Source organism: Cololabis saira, chromosome 1, assembly GCF_033807715.1.
Source record: "Cololabis saira isolate AMF1-May2022 chromosome 1, fColSai1.1, whole genome shotgun sequence".
In the NCBI taxonomy this organism is placed as follows: domain Eukaryota; kingdom Metazoa; phylum Chordata; class Actinopteri; order Beloniformes; family Belonidae; genus Cololabis; species Cololabis saira.
Window position 1 is genome coordinate 1,114,430 of NC_084587.1, and position 18,697 is coordinate 1,133,126.

At 46.1% G+C, this 18,697-nt stretch overlaps 1 protein-coding gene and 1 long non-coding RNA gene across 2 annotated transcripts; both read left to right on the top strand.

Annotated features, from left to right (window-relative positions):
- commd1 (copper metabolism (Murr1) domain containing 1) lies at nucleotides 1-13,496 on the top strand. The gene is made up of 3 exons (XM_061728895.1): nucleotides 1-195; nucleotides 1,779-2,078; nucleotides 13,362-13,496. The coding sequence occupies exons 1-3, from the start codon at nucleotides 22-24 to the stop codon at nucleotides 13,467-13,469; spliced, it is 582 nt and encodes a 193-aa protein (XP_061584879.1). The 5' UTR covers nucleotides 1-21; the 3' UTR covers nucleotides 13,470-13,496.
- A 32-nt stretch (nucleotides 13,497-13,528) lies between these two features.
- On the top strand, nucleotides 13,529-14,101 carry LOC133450351 (uncharacterized). The gene is made up of 3 exons (XR_009783107.1): nucleotides 13,529-13,748; nucleotides 13,824-13,894; nucleotides 14,050-14,101. It is a non-coding gene; the product is annotated as an uncharacterized LOC133450351 (long non-coding RNA).
- Nucleotides 14,102-18,697: the final 4,596 nt, after the last annotated feature.

Sequence of the window (18,697 nt, forward strand, 5' to 3'; positions counted from 1 at the left end):
GTGACCGTGTTGCTCGCTAACATGGCGGAGGTGGAAGCAGCGAAGGCTCTGGGAGGTTTACTGAACGGAATCGCTCAGCAGGTTTATTACAACAACAGCGACATCACGGAGGAGCTGCTGAAGAGCGAGCTGTACCCGGAAGCTGCTCCGGAGGACTTCCGGTCCCTGCTGGAGAAGATGAAGGGCCTGCTGAAGGTAAAGGCTGATTTATGGTTCCGCGTTACACCGACGTAGAGCCTTCGGCGTAGGGGACGCGGCGACGCGTAACCTACGGCGTAGGCTCTGCGTCGTTTTAACGCGGGACCATGAATCAGCCTTCAAGTGCTCTCTGCTCAAACCTGCACTAAATTAAACTAATACGTGATTATGAGCTGTTTCTCTGCTGTTGGGCTACAGAAGTGCGTTTATTGTGAAGTTTAATGTGTGAAAATAAAATATTGACAAATCTGGACGTGCAGCAGAAATCTGCAGCCTGATACAACAAGACAGTGATGCGCATGCGCAGGAATATTTTTATTTGCTATGCATGAAAACAACCCATATAACCCAATCTTTAATGTCACAGGTCCATGCTAACTAAATAAATTGCTAAAAAGTGCAAATAACTACCAAAAAAATGTAAATGTTTTTTTTTAATTTTACACATTCTCACATTTAGATCCTTCAAAACTGTCAATGGAATAAAGTAACACAGAAGCTTTTCTGACCTCAGGAAGTTTATCTGGAATCAATTCATACTTTAGATTTGGAGATAAGCGGCTAAGTTAGTTTTTCTTCCGGTAGTTTAACTTCCGCTCCACCCCGCTATCCAATCAGAACCTTCCCATCCCCCAGAGCAGGGGTCGGCAACCCAACATGTTTTAGATCCATATTGGACAAAAAACTAATATGTCTGGGGCCGCAAAAAATGAAAAGTCTTGTATCAGAATTAGAATGAAGAAAAATGGTGAAAGTTGAAATGTTGAGAAAAAAGTCAAAATTTTGAGAAAAAAGTCGAAATGTCAAAATGTCGAGAAAAAAAAATCAAAATTTTGAGAAAAAGTCGAAATGTCGAGAAAAAAGGCAAAAAGCCGAGAGAAAAAAGTAAAAATTTCGAGAAAAAAGTCGAAATGTCGAGATTAAAAAGGAAAGGAAAAAAGAAGAGAAAAAAAAAGGTCCAACGTTTTTGAAAAAGCTCCAGGGGCCACTAGGGCGGCGCTAAAGAGCCGCGGGTTGCCGACCCCTGCCCCAGACCTTAAAGGAGCATGAGGCTCCTTTTAAGAAATGAGACTCTCTAGCGCCACCCTTCACCACGACGGCCGTTGGGGGTACTGCAGCCAACAGTGAAGCCGGCACGGGAGAACGGGGAGAACGTGCATGCAGCGTCATGTGACGTCACATCCACAGACCAGCGCGGGAAATTCGGGACCGAATTGCAGCACATTTTGCAGCACACAGCCTGTTCAAGGCAAAGGAGAGATACACTAGAGGAATCATTCTTTTGGGTTTGGAACGCTTCATCTGACATTATTACTAGAAAACTTAAAACATATATGAATTTTTTTCATAAATTCTGCCTCAATCCTGCCTCATGCTTCTTTAAGCAGAATTGGATAAAGCCGATCAAACGTGTTTTTCATGGAAACCTCAATTCAGAATTACTATTTCCATGTAAACTGGAAGGAAAATACTTTAATTCTGAATAATGAATTCCGAATTAAAGAACATCCTGTAACCGTGGCCGGTGTCGGTGTCTCACTTCACCCTCTCCTCTTCCTCCTCCTCTTCCTCTCCCTCAGTCCATCGCGGCGGCCGACATGGACCCGGTCCAGCTGGAGTTCTTCCTGACGGCCCAGACCCGGAAACAGGGCGGGGGCGGTCCGACCCCCGAGCAGGCGGCCGCCCTGACCCGGTTCTGGAAGAGCCAGCGGCTCCGGGTCCGGGAGAGCCTGCTGAACCAGAGCCGCTGGGAGCCGGGCCTGAGAGGCCTGTCCTGGAGGGTGGACCTGCAGGCCGCCCACGGAACCGGGACCGGGGGGACCGGGGACCACGGGGGCCCCGTGGCCCTGATGGAGCTGGAGCTGGGCCGGCCCGGACAGGTGAGTCTAAACCCCCCTCTACAACCAGAACCGGCCCGGTGGCCCTGATGAAACCGTCTTCTCCAACTGTCACCGGCTCCAGCTTCAAAATGTTTACATTATATCCAGGGCTGCACATAATTATTTTGGTCTGGTGCTCAGAGGAGTCCCTGGATAAGTGACTTGGGGCTCCAAAAACGCGGTGACCCGTCTCGCCGGATCGATAAAAGAGGGATGCAGGAATAAGTTATAGGCAAAACGATATTCATTCACTTATAAAGATGAATTAACAAATTATGGTGCGTGTTAGTCTGTAGAGTCAGTATAAAAGCATATTTTGTACCTAGGGTTGCCAACTTTCAGAAATAGAAATAAAGGACGCCCCGATTTCAGCAGCGCAGGAGCCAAAAAAAAGCCCGAAAACTTCTAAACTGCATAAAAATGTGTTTATTTTATATGAAAAAACGTGTTCTTTAATAGCATTGAACTTGCATGACTGTACAGACAGACAACCATATAGCAGCTGAAATATCCTCCTATATGTATGTCCACATCAGCCAAGGTGTAGAATATTGCTACAGGTGAAGAATATGGTGTAAAAGTTAACTTATTTCAATAATTCAACTAGAATATGGTGTAAAAGTTAACTTATTTCAATAATTCAACTAGAATATGGTGTAAAAGTTAACTTATTTCAATAATTCAACTAGAATATGGTGTAAAAGTTAATTTATTTCAATAATTCAACTAGAATTTGGTGTAAAAGTTAATTTATTTCAATAATTCAACTAGAATTTGGTGTAAAAGTTAATTTATTTCAATAATTCAACTAGAATTTGGTGTAAAAGTTAATTTATTTCAATAATTCAACTAGAATTTGGTGTAAAAGTTAATTTATTTCAATAATCAACTAGAATATGGTGTAAAAGTGAATCTATTTCAATAATTCAACTTAAAAGGTGAAACTAATATATTACCTAGTCTTATTACATGCAAAGCAAGATATGTTGAACCTTTATTTGTTATAATTTTGATGATGGAATGGTTTATTGATTTCATAAAATATTCTCTAATTTATTTTTTATTTGGGGTTTTCATAAACTGTGAGCCATAATCAGAGAGCAGCGTCTTGCTGGTGCAGGAAACTGCTGAATGCAGTGACGGACACTGGCTGATTTATGGTTCCGCGTTGCACCAACGCAGAGCTTGCGGGGTAGGATACGCGGGAACGTGAACGTACGGTGCGCGTCGCCACGTAACATCATGCAGCCACTTCTCGGCGAACACACGTTTTCTGTTCGATTTGGGTAGTGGTTCAGTTTGGCGTCTCTTTGTAGTTGGTGGTGGTGGAACGCCAAAATAATTACTTAATGGCGCTTGCTTCTTGGACATTTTGACGAGACTTGTCGGGGTTTGTTCAGTAAAGCTGATCCTTACCTCTCTTCCTGCCCAACGAGCATGGAGGGGGAGTAAGGACGCGCTGTGATTGGCCAGTACCAACTTTGAGTGGGAGTTCTGGGGAAAAGCTCTCCCAATAGATTTTTTAATATTAGTATTCTGGTCTGGCCACAACCAATAATATGAGCCCCAGCTGTTGGTACGCAAAAGCGCTTCGCAGCACAAGACTGACAGCGCACTGTGGATTTTGACGGCGCATGCGCTCTGGCGGCCCACTTATGTGCAGCCCTGATTATATAATATATATTTAGTGCCTCGTGTGCAGCCAGAGACACTCTTATTATTACTCAGGCTTATTATTTATTCTTCTGTATAAACTTTGGCGCGTAACTAGTCCCGCAGCTTTGAGAAAACGCGAAAAATAAAAACGTAGAAACGTGCGCCTTAAGCCCAAATCGAGTGGTATTACTTTTACTGGCGATTGGTGCGCACGTTTTTGCGCAACGTGCGAAAACGTGCGCTTTTGGCGCCATCCGGAACGTATTGGGAGAACTTTGGGGCCTCACCACTTGCACACCGTTACTCGAAAAATTCTGAACCAATTTAAAAAGTTGTAGGCCCTGAATTTAACTACAGTCCTGTGGATTTTCAGAGCGATCGCATAAATAGTTTTCGCACCAAGTGCAAAAACATTTCCAAACTAATGGGGAGATTTTCCCATGTATGTGTGTGGCGGGGATGTCACACTGTGGATGGGAGGAGGTAAAAAAAAAAAGCCAAAATTCACCTTTTTTCTAAGTCACCTAACTTTCTCATACTTGCACGTAGAAATGTCATTCAAACTTCAAAACGGCGGAAAACTTCTCTTCTCTCCAAACCCCAAACAGTTTTTTCCCAAGATGTACACTTTTCAAGATATGAGCACTCAAGTGAGGACTGGAAATCACTTTTTCGTCAAATCTAGAGTGCGGGTGTCATTTTTTAGAGTGCGAGAAACAGTAAAAAAATAACCTGAATTTTTATTTGTAACTTGAGCTCACCGTAAACCGTAAAAGGCAGACAAATAATTTTTGGTCAGAATGTAGACATAGGTGTTGGGATTCATAAAATGTGACTTTGACAGGCGGGGTTTGCACTAAATTTAAACGGGGTGGGCTAAAGCGGCGCGGATACCTGCCTCAGTCTCCATTGACTGTAATGTAATCAAAGGTTTTCTTCAAAAGAATCTCACTCTGTCTTTGCACTGACCTTACTCACTCATTTTAAAGAATATCTGAATAAATATTTTTATTTTTTTTATATTTATAACTTGTCAGAAGCCAAAATCTGGGTTTGGTAACACTTTACAATAAGGGTCCCTTAATTAACGTTAGTTAATGCATTATTAAGCATTAATTAACAGTTTAATAATAGTTAAATAACCATTATTATGTATTACTTAACATTAATTAGCATATTAGTTAATGCATTAATAAACAGTTAGTTAATGCATTATTAAGCATTAATTAACAGTGTAATAATAGTTAAATAACCATTATTATGTATTACTTAACATTAATTAGCATATTAGTTAATGCATTAATAAACAGTTAATTAATGCCTACTGCTCAGAGTTAATTCATACATTAGTAAGCATTAATAAACGTTACATGATGTGATTATTTATCCTTATGTATGCATTACTTAGTATTAAGTAATACATTAGTTATTACATAAGTAAAACGTTAATAATGTCCCTAGTAATCATTTACCAATGGTGTTTATTTGGAGTGAATATGCATTAAGTAACAGCTACCTAATACATCTACTAATCATTCACTAATGGTGTACATGTTTACTGGATGGGCATTATTGAACAACTATTTAGAGTCTTAAGTAATCATTTCCTAATGGTGCTGTGTATGTTATCAGGTATCTTACCTGACCTTATGAACGGTAACCTGACATAAACCTTAATAAATGTATAGGAGTGGCTCATAACCATTACTTAACCATTAGTAAAGGCTTGCTGGACCCTTATTGTAAAGTGTAACACATTTATCCCTTAGGTAACACATTATTAATGCTTAACTGCCTCATAAGCATTACTTAACCATAATTAACCATTAGTAAATACTTTTCTGGACCCTTATTGTAAAGTGTAACACATTTATCCCTTAGGTAACACATTATTAATGCTTAACTGCCTCATAAGCATTACTTAACCATAGTTAACCATTAGTAAATTAAGCAATCACATATAAAGAAGTTTACACTTTTTATTTAAAACAAAATAAAACAGATAACAGATAACATTTGTTATATGTATACATCTTATACATATATATTTATATATATATATATATATATATATACACACACACACACACATCTGTGATAACAGATACGTAACAACAATTCGCACAGAGGAGATCTTTGAACAAACATTATTTAGTAACATAATACAATAACACAGTATGATAGGCTACCCTCTGTTTATCCTCCCTGGAAATGTCTGCTCCCTTTTGACATGATGAGCTATGAGTGGCACCAGTTCTCTCCTCCCCCTCTTCTCCACCAAGCGAAGCACCGGCTTCCCTGGATGTCTTCGCCCTGGCCGCCTCCGCGTGCTTTGCACCCCCAGCATCCCGAACACCCACTTCCTCCGCTTCCAGCCCCCAGCCATCCTGCCCCTTCCATACTGTGTTTTGGGGAAAATGACAGAACAAGAAACAAGATTATTAACCTTGTGTCAGATAAATTTATGTTAGCAGGAATAAAGTTGACAAATCTGATTAGACAAAGTAAAATGCAAGATTTCCATGGAATGGATGATTACTATAGCCAAATTTAAGAGTTTCTATAGTAATGATTCTGTCCCATTCTGTTTTTCATCACTATAAGCATGAACATTATAAATGATGGGCTGCTGTTTCAACTTGGCTTCTGTCGATCGGCAATCCAATCGTTTCACTGCGATTGAGAAGACAATCAACAATGTTTTTTTTTCTTGCCAATGTTATAAAACATACACACATGCTGCTACAGCTGTGTAGCGCCCCACCCATTGTGCTCTGGCTCAGCTGATCGACGCTCAGACAGCAGTTAGATCTTGCAGTTTTTAACTCTTTTTATACACACAAAGTACAGCCAAATACCAGGCTAAAAAATACAGTATAGGTCTCTACATGTGGATGGTGGACCAGAGCATGTGAGGGAAACAGAGCAGGTGAGAATTTTCTTGCTCCTTGCTCACAGACCTGTCCAAAAAAGCAGCGTTGTACACTTAAACCCAAACCTGGCATCGTCAGATTCCAGTATGAGTTCTGTTTCAGATCTCTTCCCTCCCACAGTTTCAATAATAATTTAATCAATTACATACTTTTCGATAACAAACAGATCCAGCTAGAAAACAAGCTGGTTGTGGGTCAGGTATGGGTGGCCCTGGAGATAAATTGGAGCGGGATGGAGCAGGAGCGCTGGTACAACTTTTAAAATAAAAATCTGCACCCTGCTCCCTGCTGGAGGCCACATATTTGCACTTCGCCACCAACTTTTACTGTTGCGCTTGTATTTGGTGCCTTTTGCATCTTCAATTGGTAAATGTCTTTGACATAACATTTAAACTCTTCTTTCTAAACATATTTCTGATAATTGCACATGATTTTGTAATGTTTTACCTCAAAATTCTGATCAAAATTTACATATTGAATCTTTGAATATACTAATTAATTTTTCCACATTGGTGATGTGGTTATAACTAGTCTCGTTTCCAAACTCTAATATTTCAAAATGATTGTCTGGGGACGTTCCACCTCAATTTTGTAAAAATAAGCAGGTGTCTGGGTGGAAACGTTTTGTGAGTTTAAAAAAAAACAGTGTTGCAAAACCAACCAACAGTGTTTTAGGGTGGGCCTTTCGTTGCTAACATTGCTGACGTTTCTGGTAAGGTGTGTGCAAAGCAGAGCTAACCAATCATTGGTTGAGGATGAAAGACTAACACAGATTTTCATTTACTTGTTCTGCCCATGGAAACATTCAAATTGTACCAAAGGAAATAGAAAACAATTGCATCTTTATCCTTGTTCAGAAAGGAGCAGGAAAAAGAAAACTCTTATTTAACCTGCCTATTTTACCTATTTTACCTTTTCAAGGAAGCTGGTTGCAACCAGCGGTAGCACTATTACAAAATCTTGCACTAACTTCCCCAGACATTCAAGTCTTGTCCAGTCTCGACCTGAACGTTGGGCATCACAAGACTAAGTCATAATTAGCAGCCTAACAATTTGTAGCAGTTAATATAAAAAGTTACCTTTCTTTTATGTCTGAAGTGACTCATCTATCACCACGAAATGCTCCTTCCCCCAATTCTCTGTCCTTCTCTATGATGCAGCCTCTCCATCGCTGTCACGCAGACCTCCCGTTGCTTTGCCATTCTTGAAAGGGTTCTTGAGGATGCAGCAATGTTGTCCATCATGAAATCAAGCTGGCGAATAATAATAATAATAATAATAATAATAATAACAATAATAATACTGACCAAAAAAGTTATCCCACAATGTTAGCCAAAGTTACCTATCATTCAAATCGGTCCACAGATCCACCATCTTTTTCTTCAGCTTCATTTTGTGATGACACCGGTTGCACTTGACTTTCCATCTCAGTATTTTTTTCTTTTGGAGCCATTCAATTAGCCTTCTGTCAGCTCACTCAACTTGTTTGCTAACTTTAACCCACGCATGCCGTGTGCTCCTAAAATGAAACGTGCAGCTTGGTAAATGGCTATCCTGTTAAAATTACTGTCCGTCCTGCCAGAAAAATCCTGCTCCTCCTACAAAGCAGTTACACCCAGGTTACACCGCGATAACTCCTGAGTTCTGGTGCGCGCTAATGCTGCGTTCATGACACCTCAGAACTCTGGGTTTCCCCATTGAAAACTCCCATTTCTGTCTTCAAAGCGTTCCAGACATTTACATTAGACATTGTTGTGTGATGTCAGAAAACTGATTCTCCAAGAAGACTGAATTTCCCGAGTAGGAGCACCAATATTAGTCCTTAGTTAAAAGCCTTAGTTCCGAATTGGCCTGAACGCCGCACGCCGCACTTTTTTCTTTGCGCGCACTGACCGCGGCCCCAGCTACAGAAGCGTCTCCAGATGGATGAGCTCGGAGTCTCACCTCACAGGACCAGGCTAACCACTCACAAGCGGAAAAGCGGAAAAGGGAAATTAATCTGGAAAACATGGTAAGATTAATCTAACTACGTTAAACTGTTAGCTCTTAATGTTAACTTTATGACACTTTTTTTGAAAAGTTCACAATTCAAGTTGTCATAACAAATACATCATTCTGACAAAATGTAAACTTTTCAAAAAGATGCTGCATATTTGACTCAGTAACACTTGAATAATGGAGAAGAAGAAGTTTACGTCGGTAAATTTGAAAGACTGACTTCTCAGTCATGTAACTGAAAGGGTGTGTGTAGAAGCTAATACACCTCGTGAAGGCTGACACTTTTTTAAACGAAAGACCCAACTAAACACGGAGCGAGATGGATGAGACGTCACTGAAACTTGATGTGATGAAGCTCTGCTGCCCCTGCTAGTTTTGGGGGGGTCACCAGACATAAAACCTGTTTTCTCTGTATTTTGAAGGTAGAGGCTTACATTTATTAGGAATTCGTCTGAAAAAAATTATAATAGGTAAGAATTACAGTACATAAAAAATATGTGGTTATAATGGGAGTCAATGGGGCAAATTTGGACATGAAGGTAAAGAGTGTAAGTTTTTTTAAATGAACTCTCATTGTTCCAAAAATAATAATGCATCAAAATAAATGTTATCAATTATTGACATAGTCAATGCTGTAATATATTTCACTTTGAACCTAATTTTTGAAAATATTGCATATTTTGTGATTTTTCTATTGAAAAAATCAGGAGTTGTAAAAATAATGTTTAAAGATTATAATTAACTTTATATCTATGGCTAGGTCTGAAGTTGTTGAAAAGATTTTATGTGGTGAAAGTGAAAATAAATATGTATTACATTTTTATTGCACTTTTATGAGATGGTAGTCAATGAGGCAAATTTGGACTATGGGTAAAAAGTGTATATTAATTTTAAGGGATGCTCGAGGGTTAAAGAATGATGGGTGTGTACGCTGTGGGTGCGAAAGTTGTGTCATAGCTGTGTTTGTTGTTGTAGGTGTTTGTATACAATAAGCAATCAAACTGATGTAATCAACTATCAATCCTTGCATCCATAGCTTTGACATGTCTCAAGGAGGCTCAACAGTCCAGAAGAGAAGACAGTGATGATGAAGCGATGAGGGGATCTGAGATGCAGCATGACAGTGAAGACGACAGTGAGGATGACTCTGAATCCAGCTCTGAATCCAGCTCTGACAGGATAAGGAGAAAAAGGCGAAGAAAAGCAAACATCGCTCTCGCCTGCGGGGTATGTGAAACGTATTTTTTTGGCTGGCTTGAGCTGTATGTGTCTGTTGTCCCTACAAGTAGATCAATCTCTCATGACAAGCTGACAGGGCTTGAAATTAACTTTTTGACTTACTAGCCAAATGGCTAGTAGATGAAAAAAGTTATTAGTCAACCAGATTTTTTGCTAGCCAAAACCAAAACGTTGCTTTACTTTTGTATTTCGACATCATTTGTATATAGCAGTCATCGTAGTACCATATTACATCAATCCTGTTTTTCTATACGCTACAATTATCATTCAGTAGTGTACTACTATACTATTGGTGGAAAAGGAGATTGCATGATGTGTTCTTGTATAATTTAATTTCAGTAGTTGCCTACTTAATTGTAAATCTAACATTTATGGAGGAATATATAGCATTACACCTTCAAAGTAACACTTTGATCCTGTCCTGTCTGTATATTCTATAATGCAGCAGGTGTATTGTATAAATAATGTGTTTATTCTGGGCTGGATAAAAATGTCCAAATGAGAAAAAACAAGTGAATTTAAAAACAAGCAGCCTTTTTATTATTAGCTCGAAAGTGTCTTATAAAGACTACAACAACCAACCTAGCCTGTCTTAAGACAACCACAAGACAACAGCTAAACCATTTAAGGAACTATACAGTGTGCCCCCTGCTGGTCAAACTGAGACATTGCATTGGTCCATTTTCTCCAGTTGTTCTTCAGAGTGTTTACTATTCATTCTTCAGAGTCAGACTCAGACGGTTCACCCGGAGTTGACATCAAGAATAAAAAATAAAAAGGTGCAATGGTGCGCACAGTATTGGGAATCTCAATTTGATTTATAAATGGCACAAAAGTTGGGAATCTCGATTTTTCTAACTAGAAACTTGAGGAATTTGGGTCGCAAATGGCAAGTGGCGAGTGCTAAATTCAAGCCCTGCACGCTGATAGAGGGATGTACCAGAAGGACCAGTACGGTCCAAATGAATGTTCATTTCCAAAAATGATTCACCCCAAATATGTCCATTTTTATTTAGCATTTTCCCCTCTTTTTCTCCCAATTTAGCCTTGATAATTCCCGGTGTGTGTCATGGTGTTTCCATGTACCTTGGTGAAGTTGTGCCAGAAAATCCTTCTACACTGTGTTGAGGTGTCACATATGGGATTAGTGTGTCTCGCGGCACATTGAACATTAACAGTAAAATACTATGATTTGTTTTTTTCTTCTCATCAATCTCATGATTCAAATGATACATTCCTTCTTGTTCTTGTGTGTTTATATTAGTTGGAGGACCAGGTGATGTGGTGAAGCGGTACAAGGAAGTCCTTGCCATTTTCCAGACGGGGAAGAATATGGCCAAATCCTTCGAGAAGTATGGAGTAGACAGACTTACTATTGTGAGGACTGCAGCGATTGCCGAGCTCGCAATAGCTGCTCCAGAAGAATATGATCAGGTGGAGAAGGGGGAGACGATGGCAGACTTTGCTAAAAGATGCAAGGAGGTTATAAAGGCCACTGAAGTCATTTCTGCTACAATACATAAAATGAAGGATGATAAAATTATGCCAGCCTATCATACTGTGTTATTGTATTATGTTACTAAATAATGTTCAAAGATCTCCTCTGTGTGAATTGTTGTTACGTATCTGTTATCACAGATGTGTATATATATGTGTATATATATATATATATATATATATATATATGTATATATGTGTATATATATATATATATATATATATATATATATATATATATATGATGTATACATATAACAAATGTTATCTGTTTTATTTTGTTTTAAATAAAAAGTGTAAACTTCTTTATATGTGATTGCTTAATTTACTAATGGTTAATTATGGTTAAGTAATGCTTATGAGGCAGTAAAGCATTAATAATGTGTTACCTAAGGGATAAATGTGTTACACTTTACAATAAGGGTCCAGAAAGCCTTTACTAATGGTTAATTATGGTTAAGTAATGCTTATGAGGCAGTTAAGCATTAATAATGTGTTACCTAAGGGATAAATGTGTTACACTTTACAATAAGGGTCCAGAATAGTATTTACTAATGGTTAATTATGGTTAAGTAATGCTTATGAGCCAGTTAAGCATTAATAATGTGTTACCTAAGGGATAAATGTGTTACACTTTACAATAAAGGTCCAGAATAGTATTTACTAATGGTTAATTATGGTTAAGTAATGCTTATGAGGCAGTTAAGCATTAATAATGTGTTACCTAAGGGATAAATGTGTTACACTTTACAATAAAGGTCCAGCAAGCCTTTACTAATGGTTAAGTAATGGTTATGAGCCACTCCTATACATTTATTAAGGTTTATGTCAGGTTACCGTTCATAAGGTCAGGTAAGCTACCTGATAACGTACACAGCACCATTAGGAAATTATTACTTAAGACTCTAAATAGTTGTTCAATAATGCCCATCCAGTAAACATGTACACCATTAGTGAATGATTAGTAGATGTATTAGGTAGCTGTTACTTAATGCTTATTCACTCCAAATAAACACCATTAGTAAATGATTACTAGGGACATTATTAACGTTTTACTTATGTATTAACTAATGTATTACTTAATACTAAGTAATGCATACATAAGGATAAATAATTACATCATGTAACGTTTATTAATGCTTACTAATGTATTAATTAACTCTGAGCAGTAGGCATTAATTAACTGTTTATTAATGCATTAATTAATATGCTAATTAATGTTAAGTAATACATAATAATGGTTATTTAACTATTATTAAACTGTTAATTCATGCTTAATAATGCATTAACTGTTTATTAATGCATTAACTAATATACTAATTAATGTTAAGTAATACATAATAATGGTTATTTAACTATTATTAAACTGTTAATTAATGCTTAATAATGCATTAACTAACTGTTTATTAATGCATTAACTAATATGCTAATTAATGTTAAGTAATACATAATAATGGTTATTTAACTATTATTAAACTGTTAATTAATGCTTAATAATGCATTAACTAACTGTTTATTAATGCATTAACTAATATGCTAATTAATGTTAACTAATACATAATAATAGTTATTTAACTATTATTAAACTGTTAATTAATGCTTAATAATGCATTAACTAACGTTAATTAAGGGATCCTTATTGTAAAGTGTTACCCTGGGTTTTTCTCACAGCCAAACCGGAAGGTTCTGAAGTCGAGGTTCTTGTTGCCGGGGCAACCAGAGCTCAGCTGCTGACTCATTCAGCCAGAACTGGTCACATGACTCAGTCACTAAAGCCTTCGTATACTTTAACCTTTAAAATGGAGAAATCTGACCCCTGACCTTTGACCTTAGCCGAACCCCAGTCCTGCTGGGAACCGGTTCATGGTGTATATATATATATATATATATATATATATTAAATACTGACCCTGTCCCCCTGTCCCTCTGACTCTGTCCCCTTGTCCTTTTGTCCCCGCAGGACTCGGAGTTTGTCTCTCTGGAGTTCGACGAGGCCAAAGTCGCCGAGGTGCTGAAGAAGATGTCGGACATCCAGGAGAGTATCGACCGGATCGTGCACCGCTCCTGACGCTCCGGGGCGGTCCTGACGCTCCGGGACGGTCGGGGACGGCCCTGATGGTCGGGGACGGCCCTGATGGTCGGGGACGGTCAGGACACCTGAGGGACGGCGGCAGTCCCCCGCCTGGCGGTGGACTGGTCACCTGACTCCCTCGCGAGAGACTTCCTCCAGACGCGGCTCACGCACTACCGATTCCAGTTAAAACAGGAAACAGACGCTTCTATTAATCAGGACTCTTGAGAAGCAGCGCCCCCCCAGCGCCCAGGTGTGTCAGGTATCAGCAGGCAGGTGTGTCAGGTGTGTCAGGTGTGTCAGGTGTGTCAGGTGTGTCCAGGTGTGTCCAGGTGTGTCCAAGTGTGTCAGGTGTGTCCAGGTGTGTCCAGGTGTGTCCAGGTGTGTCCAGGTGTGACAGGTGTGTCCAGGTGTGTCCAGGTGTCCAGGTGTGTCAGGTGTGTCCAGGTGTGACAGGTGTGTCCAGGTGTGTCCAGGTGTCCAGGTGTGTCAGGTGTGTCAGGTGTGTCCAGGTGTGTCCAGGTGTCCAGGTGTGTCCAGGTGTCCAGGTGTGTCAGGTGTGTCCAGGTGTGTCCAGGTGTCCAGGTGTGTCAGGTGTGTCCAGGTGTGTCCAGGTGTGTCCAGGTGTGCACGTCTGGACACACCTGGACACACTGATCCCATTTGGGGAAGTGTGTAATGTAATAATAGTGTAATGTTGTAAATGTGATTTATTAAAATAAAGCAAATGTGTTCTTTTTATTTGTTACTTTTAAATAGTTTTAAATGAATGTTTGAGGAGAAAGAACCAGAAAAAACCCTTGAAGACTCGAAACTCGTCTTGAGTCGTGTGAACAAAACCAGGTGGAGACGACGGAGAGACGGGGGAGACGGGGGAGATCGGAGTGACGGGGGAGATCGGAGTGACGGGGGAGACGGGAGTGACGGGGGAGATCGGAGTGACGGGGGAGATCGGAGTGACGGGGGAGACGGGGGAGACGGGAGAGATCGGAGTGACGGGGGAGACGGGGGAGACGGGAGAGACGGGAGAGATCGGAGTGACGGGGGAGACGGGGGAGACGGGAGAGACGGGGGAGACGGGGGAGACGGGGGTGATCGGAGTGACGGGGGAGACGGGGGAGACGGGAGAGACGGGAGAGATCGGAGTGACGGGGGAAACGGGGGAGACGGGAGAGACGGGAGAGATCGGAGTGACGGGGGAGACGGGGGAGACGGGAGAGACGGGAGAGATCGGAGTGACGGGAGAGACGGGAGAGATCGGAGTGACGGGGGAGATCGGAGTGACGGGGGAGATCGGAGTGACGGGGGAGATCGGAGAGACGGGGGAGATCGGAGAGACGGGGGAGACGGGGGAGAAGGGGGAGATCGGAGTGACGGGGGAGACGGGGGAGATCGGAGTGACGGGAGTGACGGGGGAGATCGGAGTGACGGGGGAGATCGGAGTGACGGGGGAGATCGGAGTGACGGGGGAGATCGGAGTGACGGGAGAGACGGGGGAGACGGGGGAGACGGGGGTGATCGGAGTGACGGGGGAGACGGGGGAGACGGGAGAGACGGGAGAGATCGGAGTGACGGGGGAGACGGGAGAGATCGGAGTGACGGGGGAAACGGGGGAGACGGGGGAGATCTGAGTGACGGGGGAGATCGGAGTGACGGGGGAGACGGGGGAGATCGGAGTGACGGGGGAGATCGGAGTGACGGGGGAGACGGGGGAGATCGGAGTGACGGGGGAGATCGGAGTGACGGGGGAGACGGGGGAGATCGGAGTGACGGGGGAGACGGGGGAGATCGGAGTGACGGGGGAGACGGGGGAGATCGGAGTGACGGGGGAGATCGGAGTGACGGGGGAGACGGGGGAGATCTGAGTGACGGGGGAGATCGGAGTGACGGGGGAAACGGGGGAGACGGGGGAGATCTGAGTGACGGGGGAGATCGGAGTGACGGGGGAGATCGGAGTGACGGGGGAGATCGGAGTGACGGGGGAGATCGGAGTGACGGGGGAGATCGGAGTGACGGGGGAGATCGGAGTGACGGGGGAGATCGGAGTGACGGGGGAGATCGGAGTGACGGGGGAGACGGGGGAGACGGGAGAGATCGGAGTGACGGGGGAGACGGGGGAGACGGGGGAGACGGGGGAGATCGGAGAGACGGGGGAGACGGGGGAGACGGGGGAGACGGGGGAGATCGGAGTGACGGGGGAGATCGGAGAGACGGGGGAGATCGGAGTGACGGGGGAGATCGGAGTGACGGGGGAGATCGGAGTGACGGGGGAGATCGGAGAGACGGGGGAGATCGGAGTGACGGGGGAGATCGGAGTGACGGGGGAGATCGGAGTGACGGGGGAGATCGGAGAGACGGGGGAGACGGGGGAGAAGGGGGAGATCGGAGTGACGGGGGAGACGGGGGAGATCGGAGAGACGGGGGAGATCGGAGAGACGGGGGAGATCGGAGAGACGGGGGAGACGGGGGAGACGGGGGAGACGGGGGAGATCGGAGTGACGGGGGAGAAGGGGGAGATCGGAGTGACGGGGGAGATCGGAGAGACGGGGGAGACGGGGGAGAAGGGGGAGATCGGAGTGACGGGGGAGACGGGAGAGATCGGAGAGACGGGGGAGACGGGGGAGACGGGGGAGACGGGAGAGATCGGAGTGACGGGGGAGACGGGGGAGACGGGAGAGATCGGAGTGACGGGGGAGATCGGAGTGACGGGGGAGATCGGAGTGACGGGGGAGATCGGAGTGACGGGGGAGACGGGGGAGACGGGGGAGATCGGAGTGACGGGGGAGACGGGGGAGACGGGGGAGACGGGAGTGACGGGAGTGACGGGGGAGATCGGAGTGACGGGGGAGACGGGGGAGATCGGAGTGACGGGGGAGATCGGAGTGACGGGGGAGACGGGGGAGATCGGAGTGACGGGGGAGATCGGAGTGACGGGGGAGATCGGAGAGACGGGAGAGACGGGGGAGACGGGAGAGACGGGAGAGATCGGAGTGACGGGGGAGACGGGGGAGACGGGGGAGACGGGAGAGATCGGAGAGACGGGGGAGATCGGAGTGACGGGAGTGACGGGGGAGACGGGAGAGACGGGGGAGATCGGAGTGACGGGGGAGACGGGGGAGATCGGAGTGACGGGGGAGATCGGAGTGACGGGGGAGACGGGGGAGATCGGAGTGACGGGGGAGATCGGAGTGACGGGAGAGATCGGAGTGACGGGGGAGATCGGAGTGACGGGGGAGATCGGAGTGACGGGGGAGATCGGAGTGACGGGGGAGACGGGGGAGATCGGAGTGACGGGGGAGACGGGAGAGATCGGAGTGACGGGGGAGATCGGAGAGACGGGGGAGATCGGAGTGACGGGGGAGATCGGAGAGACGGGAGAGACGGGGGAGACGGGAGAGACGGGAGAGATCGGAGTGACGGGGGAGATCGGAGAGACGGGGGAGACGGGGGAGAAGGGGGAGATCGGAGTGACGGGGGAGACGGGGGAGAAGGGGGAGATCGGAGTGACGGGGGAGATCGGAGAGACGGGGGAGACGGGGGAGAAGGGGGAGATCGGAGTGACGGGGGAGACGGGAGAGATCGGAGTGACGGGGGAGATCGGAGAGACGGGAGAGACGGGGGAGACGGGAGAGACGGGAGAGATCGGAGTGACGGGGGAGATCGGAGAGACGGGAGAGACGGGGGAGACGGGAGAGACGGGAGAGATCGGAGTGACGGGGGAGACGGGGGAGACGGGGGAGACGGGGGAGATCGGAGTGACGGGGGAGATCGGAGAGACGGGGGAGACGGGGGAGAAGGGGGAGATCGGAGTGACGGGGGAGACGGGGGAGAAGGGGGAGATCGGAGTGACGGGGGAGACGGGGGAGAAGGGGGAGATCGGAGTGACGGGGGAGACGGGAGAGATCGGAGAGACGGGGGAGACGGGGGAGACGGGGGAGACGGGAGAGATCGGAGTGACGGGGGTGATCGGAGTGACGGGGGAGACGGGAGAGATCGGAGAGACGGGGGAGACGGGGGAGACGGGGGAGACGGGAGAGATCGGAGTGACGGGGGAGATCGGAGTGACGGGAGTGACGGGGGAGATCGGAGTGACGGGGGAGACGGGGGAGACGGGAGTGACGGGGGAGACGGGGGAGATCGGAGTGACGGGGGAGATCGGAGTGACGGGGGAGATCGGAGTGACGGGGGAGATCGGAGAGACGGGGGAGATCGGAGTGACGGGGGAGATCGGAGAGACGGGGGAGACGGGGGAGAAGGGGGAGATCGGAGTGACGGGGGAGACGGGGGAGATCGGAGTGACGGGGGAGACGGGAGAGACGGGAGAGACGGGAGAGATCGGAGTGACGGGGGAGACGGGGGAGACGGGGGAGACGGGAGAGATCGGAGTGACGGGGGAGACGGGGGAGACGGGAGAGACGGGAGAGATCGGAGTGACGGGGGAGACGGGGGAGATCGGAGTGACGGGGGAGACGGGAGAGATCGGAGAGACGGGAGAGACGGGGGAGACGGGAGAGACGGGAGAGATCGGAGTGACGGGGGAGACGGGGGAGACGGGGGAGACGGGAGAGATCGGAGTGACGGGGGAGATCGGAGTGACGGGGGAGACGGGGGAGATCGGAGTGACGGGGGAGACGGGAGAGATCGGAGAGACGGGAGAGACGGGGGAGACGGGAGAGACGGGAGAGATCGGAGTGACGGGGGAGACGGGGGAGACGGGGGAGACGGGAGAGATCGGAGAGACAGGGGAGACGGGAGAGATCGGAGAGACGGGAGAGACGGGGGAGACGGGAGAGACGGGAGAGATCGGAGTGACGGGGGAGACGGGGGAGACGGGGGAGACGGGAGAGATCGGAGTGACGGGGGAGATCGGAGTGACGGGGGAGATCGGAGTGACGGGAGTGACGGGGGAGATCGGAGTGACGGGGGAGATCGGAGAGACGGGAGAGACGGGAGTGACGGGAGAGATCGGAGTGACGGGGGAGATCGGAGAGACGGGAGAGACGGGGGAGACGGGAGAGATCGGAGTGACGGGGGAGACGGGGGAGACGGGGGAGATCGGAGTGACGGGGGAGACGGGGGAGACGGGAGAGATCGGAGTGACGGGGGTGATCGGAGTGACGGGGGAGACGGGGGAGACGGGAGAGATCGGAGTGACGGGGGAGATCGGAGTGACGGGAGTGACGGGGGAGATCGGAGTGACGGGGGAGATCGGAGTGACGGGGGAG